Source organism: Hyperoodon ampullatus (genome assembly GCF_949752795.1).
Source record: "Hyperoodon ampullatus genome assembly, chromosome: 12".
In the NCBI taxonomy this organism is placed as follows: Eukaryota; Metazoa; Chordata; class Mammalia; order Artiodactyla; family Ziphiidae; genus Hyperoodon; species Hyperoodon ampullatus.
In genome coordinates, this window is record NC_136925.1 from 46,290,231 (window position 1) to 46,306,725 (window position 16,495).

The window sequence follows — 16,495 nt, forward strand, 5'->3', positions numbered from 1 at the left end:
TTCCCTTCAGATAAGTGAAAATAGTCTCTGATTTTAGATGAAAATTCACCCAAACTCCTAGTGGAAAGAACGTCACACGCAGAGAAATTCTACGTTCCCCGGGCTGGGACACAGCTGGACGCAGAAGGATGCGCTTCAACTCCCCAGCACTTAGATCACAAGGGGATGAGACTTACGGAGGCCGGCGAGAGGTGCCGGAGCCTACGCAAGGGTCCATGCCAGCGTCCCGGGCCAGGACAGGAAACCAGACCCGATACTAACTGGGTCAAAGCGTTGGGCCCAGAGAACCAGGGCTGGACGGTCACTTCCTACCGGCCTGGACAGCCGGCCACAGGCCGGCCACACTGCCCTGTGCTTGGCTTCCTCTTCAGATCCCGCGGCTAACGCCGTCTGGCTTGCGGGCAGAGGAGTGCGTGCGCGGCGTCGATTACCTTTCCCGGCCTAAAAGACTGAGGCAGGCCCTCTTTCTAGAGGGCCAGAGACTCACCAGAGACTCACGGTGAACCGAGAAGAGAACCAGGGACTCCGAAAAGCTTCAGCCTCCAGGAACGAATTCAAAAAAGCTCTTCTTCTACTCCCCGGAAGGGAAGGACTCCCAGCATGCACCGCCCCACGCTAATCTGGGTTGTAGTGCATTCTGGGAGTCGTAGTCTTTTTGCACCTTCCCGACAAGGTTCCAATGCCTAATTTACGAGGAGAGGGCAGGTCCTAGGGTATTACACGAATCCACAATACCCACTATCCAGGGCCTGACTGAGTAGCACTCTATTACGTTATCAATAAAGGGTTTATAATGCTACAGCGTGCCAAACTCAGAACTATGGAGGATGACAAAGACACGTTCTTGCCTCAAGGTTACAAGATAACGCTATCTTGATCCCTGAATTAAAATTATGAAACAGCTCTTGGGATTTAAAAAATACAATAGCAGAATTTTAAAAAAGACATCAATGGAGAGCTGTAGGATAACCCAAAAAATTTCTCAGAAAAGAGAACAAAAAGAACAAGAGATGGAAAACAGGAGTTTCTTCGGGGAAGGAATCGTGTTATTTATCTTGCATATTCTGTGCCTAACACTACATGTAGAAAACAGTCTGTTTTCAATACTGCTGTGGATTACAAGGCTATATATATGTTATAATAATTTAGAGTACTTTATCTGGAGTTATTTATTTCATATATCACTGACTACTTTTTTGTCAAAAAATCCACAGATGTTACAGAATCCAAAAATTTAAATAAATAGCTAACTGAAACGCTTGAAACAAATGAGCAGAGAATGTAGGAAGGAAGGAAATAAAGCTCCATGAGGTTAAGATTTTTATCCGTTGTGTACACTGTTGTACCTCCAATATCAAACAATGCCTGGCACAGATTATGCCCTCCATCAATATACCACGTTGTAAAATGAACAAATGAATGGGTGGATGGATGGATGGGTGAGCAAACCAACGAATGAGTGAATGAAAGACTGAGAGCTGGCACGGAGGACTAGGGCAGTAGGACACACTCCTGCAACAGCAACCGCGCCGGGTTAAAATCCCGGAGCCCGGGCAGAAGCCGGCTCCCCCACCGGTGGGTGCCGCTGGGGCGTCCGTTTCTCTCCGCCCCCTCTGCTGGTCAGTGCCGCCACCGCCGCCGCCGCCGCCGCGTGCAAGGGCTTCTGGGAGGCGAGCCTTGGGGTCTCGGGTGAGGGGCGCAGGAAGCCGCCATCTTGAGTTGCGAGCCTGGTCTCTAGACTCATCGCTAGGGGCGGAGTGGTGACCCCGCTGTTACCGCAGCAGACGCCGCAGCTGGGGACTGGAAAGTCAGAGCGCCGGATAGTGCCACATTAATAGGTAAGTAGGAGTGACACTGGACAGGTTGGGTGAGCCTCGGGTTTGGTCCCTTTGGGAGCTACTAGTTCCTGAGGCCACTGTTTTGATCTACCCCTTCCCCTACAAAGGGTTCAGTACCAGGCCAAGCCGGGATTTTCTCAGCTTCCCCAGAGGGAGAGAGCGGTGGCGGGGGCGTGGCAGCCGGACCTTTCTCTTGAGGAGGCGAAGTCGCGGGGAGCACTGAGCCTCTCCGAGAGCCGGGCTGGTCCTCTGAAGGAGCTTCAGGCAGAGGATCTCATCCTCTCGCCAGTCTGCTCCACTGTTTCTCGGTAGTTCCTTTTTTTGGTACATGGTCTTGTCAAACGTTGCCTGTCACTTCTGGGGCTCAGCAGTCTGTCCCGCGGCTCAGCTTATTAGAAGTTTCACCGTGTCCAGAATAAGGCAAGTTCGGTCCCAGGGGCCTACACATGTTAGGTCGCACCCTCTACCTCCACGAGCTGCCCTCCACCTGGATGCAGGTGCCAGGTAGGGCTCAGTCCTGACGCGGGCGAGCGTGGCTTAGATGCTTCTCTCTAGTAGTCGGCCAGCTCACTTCCAAGATGAAAATTTAATCGTGTCTCCTCGATAATGCATAAGAGATGAAAGGAGTTGAAAGCTGTTAAACGGGATAGTGATACTTCAAAAGAATATGACATGGGCATTAACTCTTCGGCTTTTTTAACACATTTTTTTAAAGCCTTCTGATTTGAGGTCTCTTAATTACAACATTCAGTGATTTATTTTGTAATAAAGTGACTTTCTCTCTTGGTAATAAAGTGACTTTCCCTCTTGTCCTTTAGATCTTCTGGTTGGTGCACTTTCCCATTTGTACTGATCTTGTAATCTTACTAACAGCCACCCCAGCCCCTGGAAATGGAGGCTTTATGGAGACAAGAAATTCCGTTAATATATATTAGAAAAAGTTCGGATTCCAGTTGTTGCCCAACGTAAGCAGTTTTTCAAAGAGCAGAGTGAAAAAATATACTTATGACTGAAAAAAAATTCCTCTGGCAACTTTACAGTGTTTACAGTGTTTGAATAGCATTTCTTATATTTAAAATAACTTGTATGAGACAGCAACCTTTGAAGTACAGTAGTCTTTTAAGCTATAATCCAGAGAAAGAAACAATCCCGTTGGGTGAGGCCCCTTTAAAGATCATTTTCCTTGAACTTTACATCCCCTTTGAAGCAACTGCAGTGAGGATGCGGATGTTAAATAAGAGACAAGAAGTGTGGGAACAGATGTATATGTATGACTGATTCACTTTGTTATAAAGCAGAAACTAATAAAAATAAATAAATAAAAAATTAAAAAAAGAAGTTAGTACTACAGAAGAAAAAGGAACAAATGATGTATGAGTTGTTGGGGCTAGATTTTATTTGGTTAACATTTATATTGAAAGGTTTTAATGTCATTGCCTAGACTGATGGTATTAAGGAGTAGTGTCTGCTGCGTGTTGGGAGGCACAAGGTGATTCAATCAGATGTGGAGACAAAATATTAGAACTTCTGTCTGTTTACCTTTTAAAACTACTCTGTTTTTTAAAAAAATTTTCTATCTGTGAATTTATAATGGGATAGTTTATTAAGCTAGTAATACATGTATATAAATAAACATATTGAGGATGAATTCCCAAATGTATTTTGTGTACATGGAATTCCCAAACGTATTTTGTGTACATAGGATATGTGATCAAAAAGTTAAGAGGCCAGTGGCCTAGAAGATGCCTAATGTATAGGTGGTAAGCATATTAAAGAGGTTTATTGCTGCAAACATTTCATTTTGCTAAGATATTTTATACTGTTGAACATAATTCAGCAACTAATGTTGAAGCCCAGTTTGCTCTGTCATGAACTCTTATCTCTGTTTTTCCCTTCCAAGAGCCTAAGCTTTTATTACTGTGACAGAATTTTTATATATGAAGTAGAGAATAATGCTAAACATTGTTATTATTAAGAAAGTTAATAATAAAAGTTCAGAGGCACAAAGTTTTAAATCCTTGTGAAGTCCTCAGCCCATTCCATTCAACCTTTAGCTCCACCACTAATGAAATTTCTCTCAATATCTTTACCAGTGACCTAATTATCAAATCTACTGCTTCCTTCCTATGGTACTTGGCTTATTGTAGGCACTTAAATTTGCTGGATAAATCAATGAATGAACAAATTGGGTGACCTGTTTTTAGTGCTACTACAACTGAAATACTCCTTTATCTTTTGAATTCCCTTCTTTTTCATTACTCTTATTTTCTTCTGATCCTCCTATTTATTTTTGGTTTCCTTTGCTCTTTCCATTTTCCACTGAAATGTTAATATCCTTAAGATTTCTCCTTTGGGCATCTTTCTTTTATAGCTCTAATGCTCTTGGATTATCATTCAGCACTCTTTTCCTGAGTTTTGACTCATATTTTTAACCATCCATAAATAAAAACCTTCTGTTTGTGCCCTATGTACTGTAAATTTAACACATTTAAAATTAAAAGTCACTGTATACCATTAGAATGGCTACAATTAACAATAACAAAATTCTAACAATACCAAGTGTATAGCCAGGATACAGAGTAACAGGAACTCTTATATGTTGCTAATGGGAATGCAAAATGTTATAGTTACTTTGTAGTTTGGCAGTTTCTTATAAAATGGGAAGCATACGCTTGTCGTATTATTCATCAATCCTACTCCTAGGTATTTACCCGAGAGAAATGAAAACTTACTTTTACACAAAAACCTGTACATGAATGTTTATAACAGATTTATTCGTAACTGCCCTAAACTAGAAACAACCTAAATGTCCTTCAGTTAATGAATGGATAAACTGTGGTATATCTGTACAATAGAATATTACTCAACTATAAGGAGGAATAATCTATTGATACATGCCAACAACATGGATGACTTATAGATGCACTATGATAAATGAAAGAAGCCAATTAAGACTACATACTGTTATTATTTCATGTATGTGGAAATAGGAAAAGGCAGATCTATGGAAGTAGAAAACAAATCAGTGGTTGTCAGGTTTTAAGAGTGGGAGAAGGACTAATAGGAGCAGCGTGAGGAAGTTTTGGGGGGAGTTATGAAGCTGTTCTGTATCTTACTGTGTTGGTTATATGCCTGTGCATTTTGTCAAATTCATAGTTCTGAAAGAGTGATTTTTGCTGTATGTAAATGAAAAGTAAAACAATTGAATTCATTATTTTCATCTCAAAAACATGGAGGCAAGAAAACAAAACTACCACTCTGTTCCTCTATCGGTATTCCATATTTTGGGTTATTTTGTCCTTATACTGAAATGGCTCACACTAAAAACCATGGAGTCATCCTCAACTCCTTTTTCTTCCTTACCGCATATTCCTTACATTCATTTGGCCTCTAATTCTTATTGAATCAATTTCTGAAATGTTTCTGGAATCAATCTGTCTTCTATATTTTTCATCGCAGCTACTAATTTAGTTTAGGTCTTTATCATCAAAGCTTGAAACAACCTTCACTTTAATCTCTTTAATTCTATTCCTTGGGATCAAGTCCAGATTTCTCAACCCGATTGCAGGAAGCATATGTTTTCTTACCTACTTTTCCAGCTTTATCTCCTGCCCCTTCTCCCATGCATCCTCTTGTTCAGGTACACTTGATTTCTTACTGTTCCATGTTTATGCCAGGCTTCTTCATGAATTCTGTGTTTACATATATTCCCTCTGTCTGAAATACTTGTTCCCTTCCTTTTCCCCTTTCATCCTCTTCCCTGGCAAATTCTTGCTCATCCTTTAAGACAGGATAACTGGGAAATCTTTCAGAACTCCCTAAGGCACAGTTAGTTTCTGTGTCTTCTGTGCTCTCGCAGGATTTAATGCTTATGTTTTAGTGTACTTTACTACTTAAAATGTAATTTGCCATTTCATTAATCTAGCTCTTCTATATCAGGGATGGCATATAAATGCTCATCTCTCCTTCTCTACTGTTTACTTCATAAGTGCTAATTGATTACAGCATTCTCTCTGGCTATACATGGGTATGTCATCAGAATTTATCAGAATAACATTCTAGATAGGCATTAATTATCTCTCATATTAAATTCAAATTGAAACCCTGCTTTAGACTGATTTTTTTTAAATGTGTAAATGCAGGATAGGTTATAGTATTAGTAATTTTGTATTTGTTTCCAATAATACCAAAATATTAATGTAATACTAAGAAGTGTTTATAATTCTTTTTCTAAAACTATTATATATATTCAAATATACAGTTTTATATTTATATAAAATATATATTTTAAATATACTTATAAAAATGTTTATATAAATGTTAATTTTTAAAAAACATTTATAATAAAACTACTTAAAAATAAAATAGAAGTATTTCAGTATTTTAAAAGAACTAATTATACTCTAGTACTGAAAACTGGTAAGGCAGTCATAACTCAGGTCATGACCTGTGTGGCTTTAGTTCTTTAGGCAGTGCCTTAAGTAAATGAAAGAAGACAGACCCCAATAAATATGTGAGGTGTGCTTACTGAAGCCTGATACCATATTTTATTGAAAATAAGACAATTCATTGCTGGTTATTTCTTGATCTTTCCATAAGCTGTAATTTAGAAGTTTTTTACCCAACTATTTCATGATTAGTTCCTGGCTGACAGTAATTTTAAGATGCATCTCACTTACAGAAACTTTAAAATACCAGGGATGGGGGAGTGCATCTCAGAATCAGTGAAATTAGGGTAATGACTTTGTGTTTAGACCAAAATCTATTATTTGATAGTTAAGTTCTAAAATATTTGGTCATTTTGCTCCAATTTTGATATGGCAGTGAGGAAATGTATTCTTTGTACATAATTTTCAGAATGGGTTTTGTTGGTCTATTTAATCCATGAGCCTGAATTTAATTGCCCTAGAGTAAACATCTTGTGTTGTTTTGAGAGTTATCACTATCTGTTTTCTTCTCTCCTAATCTTAAGATGCCATGGCTAGTCCAGGGAAAGATAACTATAGAATGAAAAGTTATAAGAATAAAGCCCTAAATCCCCAAGAGATGCGTAGACGAAGAGAAGAAGAAGGAATACAGCTTCGAAAACAAAAAAGGGAAGAACAGGTAGGTGTTTTAAAATATTTAATTGTGTTAACATAAAAACATTATATAAAGAGTTTAGAAGTAGTATTATTGCTGCTGATCTTTAGATAATTTTAAATGAAAAAAATGTTTTAGGAAAGTGATTATGGGTAAATATATTTTTTAATTTATTAGGCTCCAGTAATAATATTAGCAAATTCACGAATCAGAATCCTGTGCTATTTTTAATCACCGACAAGAATGGCTTTTCTGTTCCATTGATAAACCTTTTACATTAATATTTCTGCTCCAGTGCTAAGAAATTTTTACTCTTGAGCCTATTTAGATCACTTCTACTTGTCACTGTAAAATTTGCCCCCTAAAAAAACATTAATTGTATTCATTTGTTGCTTTATGATTTTCATAGCTCTTGCCCCTAAATTAATTATAATCGTTTTCGTATGCTATTCATACTGTTCCTCCTATAGTCTATCAGGCAGACCTCTTAGCCTTCTCTGTTTGAACTTTACATATGTGACATAAGGAATAGAAAAATTAAAAGAATGCATCTCAACATTTTTCATTCCAGGATATACCTAAATTTAGAAGTATTCATAAATAATTAGGAGGGTATGGTCCTCACATACATGAATTAAAACTAATGTGTAAAAGGGACTAGCAATGAAGAAAGTAGAAAAAGGCCTGTTATAGAAATATGACTATTTGTCGTTCCCCTATTTGTAGTAGCTAACATAGTCTCTACTATATTACAGTAGGTACTCAAAAAAAAAAATCTCTTGAATAAATAAATAGAAAGAGAACTGTGTACAGACTGAGGAACAGCAGAATTTATTTAGCTATCAAAAAGTATGTGATACCAGATTTTTTTCATCAATTTTGATTTATGAGATGTACCTATAAATCTTTCTCAGTGACCTGACCATGTCTCTTTCCTCCTCTGTTTTTTTTCTTTATATTCACTCCTGAGTTAATAAGCATAGGGTCCTCTTTCCTGAGAGCTGCTCTCTATTCTTTGTTAATCTAATATACCAACTCTGTTAATATACCACATTATCTCACTCATATAACAGATTTGCTTTTCAACTAAGATTTTCTTCTTAGACATCTCATAATTTAGTATAGGCATATGTGGTTTTCCAAGTGCTGTAAAATATAAATGTGTACTCTGCTTATGCTACTAGACATTGGACCTGAGATTAAGCAGCAGTCTATAGGACAAGAGCTAATTTAGCCCCAAAACTTCTCATAAATTTGTTATGGTATGATGATTAAGAAATATTAAAATATTCAGAATTTTGAATAAAATTATTGTTTTGTTCAGTAAAGGAAAAATATAATTCTATGGGAATTTAGTATTTTATGGAAAGCTCAATATATTAAGTTATTTCTCTTTATTACAGTTATTCAAACGCCGAAATGTCTCTTTGCCCAGAAATGATGAATCTATGTTAGAAAATCCTATCCAGGATCCGGATATCAGTTCCACTGTACCCATTCCAGAGGTAGATATTACAAAAACGTATTTCAAATTATATTTCAACAGTATTACAGAGCTGATACAGCAGCATTGCTAATGCAGAATATTTAAATAACAATTGTATTTTCTGTGTTTTAGGAAGAAGTTATTACCACAGATATGGTTCAGATGATTTTTTCTAATAATGCTGATCAACAACTAACAGCAACACAGAAATTTAGAAAGCTGCTTTCTAAAGGCAAGAATTATTTTCAGTATGCTTATTTGATGTTACAAGAATTTGTAGTACAGTTTTATTTATTATATTTTTTTAATTTTAAGGCACTTTCTTTGCCAGTAGGTCTTAATTTTTCTCTAAAATATATTTTTAAATAACATCTCTTTTTTAAACATTATCAAAGTAACGTATGTTGATTGTAGAATATCTGCAAATATAAAAGGATCTAAAGAAGCAAATATAGTCCCAAATTGGTCCCATTGCCAAGAAAGAAAGTTAGAAATAACATATTTTTAAATTCTTGTAGAAATATTTTTCAGACTTTAAAATTTTTTTATTTTATTTATTTTTTTAAATTGAAAGTCTAGAAATAAACCCATACATCTGTGGTCAAATTTTTTTAATTTTATTTATTTATTTTCGGCTGTGTTGGGTTGCAGCGAGCAGGGGGCTACTCTTCGTTGTGGTGTGTGGGCTTCTCTCTGAGGTGGCTTCTCTTATTGTGGAGCACAGGCTGTTGGTTAGTGGGCTTCAGTAGTTGTGGCGCGTGGGCTTAGTTACTCCGTGGCATGTGGAATTTTCCTGGACCAGGGCTTGAACCCGTGTCCCCTGCATTGGCAGGTGGATTCTTAACCACTGTGCCACCAGGGAAGCCCTCAGACATCTTTTTAAAATGGCAGCAAAACATCAGAGCATGACTGTAAAATGAATAATCAATCAATCAGATTTTTTTCCAAACTTTTAAAAATTTAATTTGTATTTTATATTGGTGTATAGTTGATTTACAATGTTGTGTTAATTTCAGGTATATAGCAAAGTGATTCACCAATTTTTGATTTTCATAAGCAAAGCTACATAAATCCTTGTATACCTAAAGCTTCCTTAATATGAATTTGTAAAAGTGAAATTGTGGGTCAAAGGGAATAAACAGTGTATTAATTTACATTCCCATCTTTAGTTTGTGCAGATATTCATTTCACTATATTCTTACCAACACAACTATCTTTTAAAAAGAAAAAGATGGTTATATAATAGTGCTTATAGTGTGGCAGTTTTTGAGCACCTAAGTTGAATATTTTTTATTATTGACCTTTATAATTTGCCTATTTATGTTATTTATCCAATTTTATATTGAGTTTATAAAAATTCCTTATTAAATAAAAATTTAACCCTTAGTCTATCTCGTCTTTCATACATGGAATTTATAGGATTAGTAATTCTAATTATATTGAGCTGTATACATGAACTGATAAGATTTTGAAATTGCCCTTGGCTAGCTGCCGTATCTTCCTGAAAGACAAAATTTAGTAACGTACGAGGAATAAAAGAAATCTTGTGTTCAGTTCAGCACAGATTACAGGCTATTACCTTTGCTTTCTTATTGTAGTTCTTTTTCATAAGTACCTTTAATTTTCCTTTTCCATCCCTTATCTTCCAAGCAAAAGTAGCTTAGCAATGTTAGGAGACCCTATAAAATCAAGAGTAGCTTCCTCTTCCTCACCATATTCCACAGCTTTTGTTTTTTTAATTTGGATTTTTTTTTTAGTCAGATTAATATTTTTAAATTAAAACATTAATTTAAAAAAATAAGTTAAATGTATTCATAGTAACACATCAATAATTTTTACATTACCACATTCTCTTTTAAGATTTCTTTTTGGCATATGTATTATGTTATAACCAATTAACAATTAATTTAGATTTAATTGTATTTAAGAATATTAGAGTTTGCCACCAGTTTTTATACCACAACTTCCCCATTATTGAATTCTTTAGTCATAAGATTTTATCTTCATTCCTAATTCCTCAGGGTGTTCTGTATCTTTTAAAATATAGTATCTTTTTCATAGATTCAATGATTTTTCTGTTTCTTGTAGTGGGATTATGTTTGCCCAGGTTGGGCATATGTCAGGAATTATAGATACTTTCTTTTGCTGATTGATGTGAGTTCCTGCCAAATATTTTAGGTCTAGAAGAATATTAGATTTACTATAACTTTCCTTGGTCCATCACTGTAGGAAATATGGGGAAGGAGCTAGAACTAGAACTGGAGCTTGAAATAGAAATAGAACTCCTCTGGTTTAAGTCATGATAATGACCTTTTGCTAGAACCTGTTATTTACTTCCCTATCATGGCCACTCTTATAGATGTAAATCACAAATTGTTCTTTTGTTCAATCCCAGTTTTGTTTCTCCAAGGCTTTTTTGTTGTGGATGACTCTTGATTAGTCTTCAGTGCTGAAGCAGATATTCCTCTATTTTACTTATGTTTTACATTGCCATATTGACTAAGTCTTCTCTGTAATAGTTCGTCACCTTTATAAGATAAGGTAGGCTATTCTGTCAGTATAATATCAATGTAAAAGTTAAAAGTTCATGATACTTGTTAGATTACTTGATGATCCAAGCATACTTTAATTGCTTTCTTTTAGATGAAAGTAACTGTAAAGTAATTCCCCAGGAAGAGGTCATATTTGGGTTCTTAAATCTATATATGTATCTATGTCTATATTTCTTTATCTACATATTCAGGTAGTCTCAATACCGACAGTCTCAATACCCACTTCTCCCAACCCTCTAACTAGAAAACCAATTTTCTATGCTTACTTCCGTTTCTCAACCTCCCCTTTCTTCTCTGCTCAAAAAGAGCAAGACAAAATTTTGTCCTGTACAAAAATAAGGGGAAAGTAGATTTAGAATTTTCTTTTGGGAAAAGAGAAAAAACTGGAAGGTAAAGATGGTAACCACAATCTAATTATTTTTTTTTTTTTTTTTTTTTTTTTTTTTGCGGTACGCGGGCCTCTCACTGTTGTGGCCTCTCCCCGTTGCGGAGCACAGGCTCCGGACGCGCAGGCTCAACGGCCATGGCTCACGGGCCCAGCCGCTCCACGGCACGTGAGATCTTCCCAGACCGGGGCACGAACCCGTGTCCCCTGCATCGGCAGGCGGACTCTCAACCACTGCGCCACCAGGGAAGCCCCCACAATCTAATTATTTTGTTTTGATTTTTTTTTTTAAGATGGGAATAAAGGCATTAATAATATATATTATTTTATCTTGTTGATGTTTTATAACTATAAGAACAGTTTAAGCTATGGTCTGGAATTTACATTTTGAAGCATCCAGACTTTTCATTTAGAACACCCAAACAAAACTTTATAGTTTTAACTTTACTAATTTTGCAGAAATCTCCCAATTTTTGAGCAAGTTAGAAAGCAGATTTGTAGAAAAAAGAAGAAAAGGAAGAAAAAAGTCCATTCTTTTTTTTTTTTTTTTGCCACACCATGCAGCTTGTGGGATCTTAGTTCCCTGAAATGGAATGGAATGGAACCAGGAATGGAACCCATGTGCACTGCAGCGGAAGCGTGGAGTCCTAACCACTGGACCGCCAGGGAATTACCAAGAAGTCCATTCCTAAATAAATCTTTCTTAACAGTTGAGAACACGATTTCTTTTTTTTTTTTTGGCGGTATGCGGGCCTCTCACTGTTGGGGCCTCTCCCGTTGCAGAGCACAGGCTCCGGACGCACAGGCTCAGCGGCCATGGCTCACGGGCCCAGCCGCTCAATGGCATGTGGGATCTTCCCGGACTGGGGCACGAACCCACGTCCCCTGCATCGACAGGTGGACTCTCAACCACTGCGCCACCAGGGAAGCCCTAGAACACGATTTCTAAGATTTAAACTGACTTAAAACTTAATAATAAGGTTTTTCTATATCAAACAAGCAGGATTTGTAGATCTTTTATGGTTATCATTCATTTATTAATTCTACTGATTAAACATTATTTATGATCAGTAACATACTCAAACAGGAATTAAGAAAAGGAAGAGTCAAAAGTGGAAATGAGATTTCTCTCATGTAACCAGGCGGACAGATAGCTCAGACAAATTTGTGTGGTGGGTACAGGGCAAGGGGAAGGAATAAGCATAGTGATGTTATGAGTTTGGTTTTGTTTATGCTACATTTTAAAGAAGCTGTGGGGGGAAAATGTAACCATAAGCACTTAAAAATGTGGGACAGAATCTAGGAAAGAAGAATTTACGGGGGTTAGATTTGTGAATGATAAGTGATAACTGAATTAGCAAAATAGAAATAAAATAGAAATAGATTTTCTAGGAGGGGATTTCCTAAAAATAAATTTTCTAGGAGGAGAATAGATAACGGAGAAAACTAACCCAAAGGAACAACAGTGAAGAAGTTCCTGGAGAACCACGAGAGTGTACTTGTTGCTGAAGCCAAGGGAGGAGAAAGAATTCTTGGTACTTATATTATTGGGAGCTGAAATATCTTTGTTTTGTTTTGGCTGTGCCCCGCGGCATGTGGGATCTTAGTTCCCCGACCAGGGATCGAACATGTGCCCCCTGCATTGGAAGCACAGAGTCTTAACCTCTGGACTGCCAGGGAAGTCCCAGAAATATCTTTGTTTTCAATTAACATATCTTTGTTTTCAATTTACATGTCTTTGTTTTAAAATTTCTTAGAGATTTTATGATTCTCAAAAGTCCTCAGCATTTCATGAGAATTTATCAAGAATTCTAGGTAGGGGCTTTTCTGGTGGCGCATTGGTTGAGAGTCCGCCTGCCAATGCAGGGGACACGGGTTCGTGCCCCGGTCCGGGAGGATCCCACATGCCGCAGAGCGGCTGGGCCCGTGAGCCATGGCCGCTGAGCCTGCGCGTCTGGAGCCTGTGCTCTGCAACGGGAGAGGCCACAACAGTGAGAGGCCCGCGTACCGCAAAAAAAAAAAAAAAAAGAATTCTAGGTAGTTCAATAGCATTTTTGTAAATAATAAATAATACCCTGACAAAATAGAACCTATCTAGCTGAAAGACATTAGGCAATTCATGGTTAATAGTGAAAGAGACATCCCTGGAAATTGGAGTATGGTTATGAAGAATTAGAAGACACATTATCCTTCTATTGGTATTTTGAGTATTGGACTGAAATATTCCCATATTGTGAAGGTGACCTCCTAAATAGCATTCAATTTATGAATTATAAATATTTGTATAGGAAATATTTTAAAATTTTCTTATCATTATGGTAATGAAAAACAATTTGCTTTTGTTTTTTTTTTGCAGTAAACATTGCAATTATGAGAACGTTTATTTTCTTCAGCTACATCCAGCTAAGGGTTTTAAACTGGATCAGTGAAACCTAGGAAAGAGTTATTTTATGTGCCCTGTTAATTGGCATAGGGGCCAGATCATTGTGTTTTTGTGTCTATGTAATAACTTAATTATTTTTTAATTTTCAGAACCTAATCCACCAATTGATCAAGTTTTACAGAAACCAGGAGTTGTGCAGAGATTTGTGAAATTTCTTGAAAGAAATGAAAATTGTACATTACAAGTGAGTTCTGTAGTTTACTTTCTTAATCTTTTTCCAGAAATGACATAGGATTAATGTGTCTAGTGAAAGCAGCTTCTACAGTACTGAGTATATTGTAAGCATTCAGTAAATACTTGGCAATTAAAGGTGGTGCTACCTGTCTTGCCTTGGTCAAGGTTGCAATGCTAATTTTTTCTAGGAACTGTTATTTAATTAAACAATTTTGGGAAAAATATATAAAATCATTCCTAATGTTAAGAAAAATTTTGTAGTTGTCAACCTTTAATAACTTTTGTTTTAGAAAACCATAAACCAAAATGTTAATTTAATGGTTAAATTTTTTTTGGCTCTTAGCTAACTAAAGTTGTAACTTTTTAGTATAAACTCATGTACCTCTTAAAACATTTTTATCTGATGGATTAGTTCTCTTTTTGAAAAAAGAATGAATCATTATAATCTACTTAAAATGTGACCAAAGTTAAGTTTGTCCTAAAGAGCATTGCTTCTCAGTTATACTATAGTGAAAATTTTAAGATGTCTTCCAAATAATTGGCTACTAATAGTAAATTACCGAAGTTTGCAGGTATTTTACTGTTTAAGATTGTTCTTCCTGACTTTCATTGCTATAAATATTCTTAAGTAAGTGTACAGGGTGGAATTATATCTATCAGGAATTGCACAAGACCTACATCTAATTTCTCAATGCTCTTGTTGGTCATGGAGGACTTTTACTAGTATTTGAGTAATAGTTGTTGAAATTACAACTTAGAATTGTGTTCCACTTATCTGAGTAATTTGGGAAAGGTCCTCACATCTAGGTATAAGCAAAGGAATGTGTTGAACCTGTGACTATTAACCATCATGAGCTTTATGCTGAAAAATTGTTGAGAATGTTTACAACAAGGGTGTCTGAGGAAAAGACCCTTTTATCCATAGTATAGTCTTATTGTCAATTAGTGTTCAGAGTCTTTAGGTGATAGTGCTGAAAGGACTGGAGATCATGATCTAGTCCATTTGCCTTATTCATAAGCTCTGAGTCCAGACTAAAACCTAAGCCTCCTGATAACTAGTTTATTATTTGGCTCTTTAATTCTAAGTGATTGAAAGAAGAAGTGTGTGAATATGAATGAATAAAATTGAGTGTTAGTTTAAGCAATACATTGTATAAGGCATTGTAGTTAAAAAATTGAGTAAGATATTGTCCCTTTTTGCAGAAATTCTTCACTCTGTTGGGGGAGACAAACGCATAAACAGACCTGTGATACCATAGTACAGTTAGTGCTAACAAAACAATATACAGAGTGCTTTGGGAGCACAGAGAACATGGCAACTTATCTGGGTTTTTTTTGGTTTAGTAGTGTCGCATGGCTAGTCTTGAGGGTGAATGAGAGTTTAACAGGCTGAAAAAAGGAAAATTAATTTCAGGTTGTGAGAATAACATGTGCAGAGAGCATACAGTATTCAAGAAGAATATTGGGGATTTGAGTGTTTATTAATCATTATACTTGAAACCTAATGAAATTCAGCAGTATGCTCTTGGGGCAGCTATATGCTGTGCCATATTATCCAAGTTCATATGAAATATGCTAGTTCGAAACATTGATCTAATAGAGAGGCCTCAAACTGGGGGCCTACATGCCAGATTGACCCACAAACAAATTTTGTTTGGCCTGCACATGTTTTAAAAGATATCTGCTAATAATGAACTCTTTGACCTTGAACAAATCACCTAAATGTCTGGACTTATAATTTTCTTATTTCTTAAGTGAGGAGGGTAGGACTAGATGATGCCTAGGGAAACAAAAATACCTTTTATGAGTCTAAGTTCCATAGATATACTATTACTCTATTAAGTAGTGTCTCATTTATTTTTACACTGCTTGCTTTAGAATACCTGGCTCCCTAATTGTAAACATTAGGAGTTTTATGAATTATAAATTCAGATGTGTTCATTTATTGCTCATGATTTGTAAATTTTTTTTTTTTTTTTTTTTTTTTGTAAATTTTTATTATATTCTTCTCAGTTCTTATTTTTCCAGATTGAAGAGTCCTTTTTTTAAAATAAAGCATTTTTACCTATCAAATCTGATTTCACATTAAATCTTATTAATCGTAAGTCAGTCTTTCTCTCCGACTTGTTCAGCTAAGTCTTTACTCCCTCTCTTCTTCCTTTCTTCTCCTTTCTGACATTTTTTGGGTGCTTTCATTTATTCTACTTTTATTTTTCCTTAGTTTGAAGCTGCATGGGCATTAACTAATATAGCATCTGGAACTTTTCTACATACCAAAGTAGTGATTGAAACTGGGGCTGTTCCAATTTTTATCAAACTTCTTAATTCAGAGCATGAAGATGTTCAAGAACAGGTAAGTTTCTAATTTGACCTATTATATCTACTAGATTTTAACTTTCTCTTGAAAGTACCATTTGCGATTATGGTTTGAAATTCAGTTTTACCAAGTCGCCTGTGCATTACATTTATTAGAATACAATAATTTCTATTTACTGTCAAATTAGAAGGAAGGAAGAATGAACTGTCTTAGGCATA

At 36.2% G+C, this 16,495-nt stretch overlaps 1 protein-coding gene across 2 annotated transcripts in view; it reads left to right on the plus strand.

Moving 5' to 3' along the window:
• Positions 1 to 1,995: 1,995 nt before the first annotated feature.
• Positions 1,996 to 16,495, plus strand: part of KPNA5 (karyopherin subunit alpha 5) — a gene marked incomplete at both ends in the record, with an annotated part of 39,278 nt that continues 24,778 nt past the window's right edge. The window contains 6 exons of one of the 2 annotated variants that reach the window (XM_079716340.1): positions 1,996 to 2,044; positions 6,811 to 6,944; positions 8,324 to 8,425; positions 8,539 to 8,638; positions 13,876 to 13,970; positions 16,182 to 16,313. In XM_079716340.1, coding sequence (XP_079572466.1) covers positions 6,816 to 6,944; positions 8,324 to 8,425; positions 8,539 to 8,638; positions 13,876 to 13,970; positions 16,182 to 16,313 — 558 coding nt within the window. Of the gene's footprint in view, positions 2,045 to 6,810; positions 6,945 to 8,323; positions 8,426 to 8,538; positions 8,639 to 13,875; positions 13,971 to 16,181; positions 16,314 to 16,495 lie in introns of those variants that run through there. The other variant, XM_079716339.1, reaches the window with a different exon arrangement.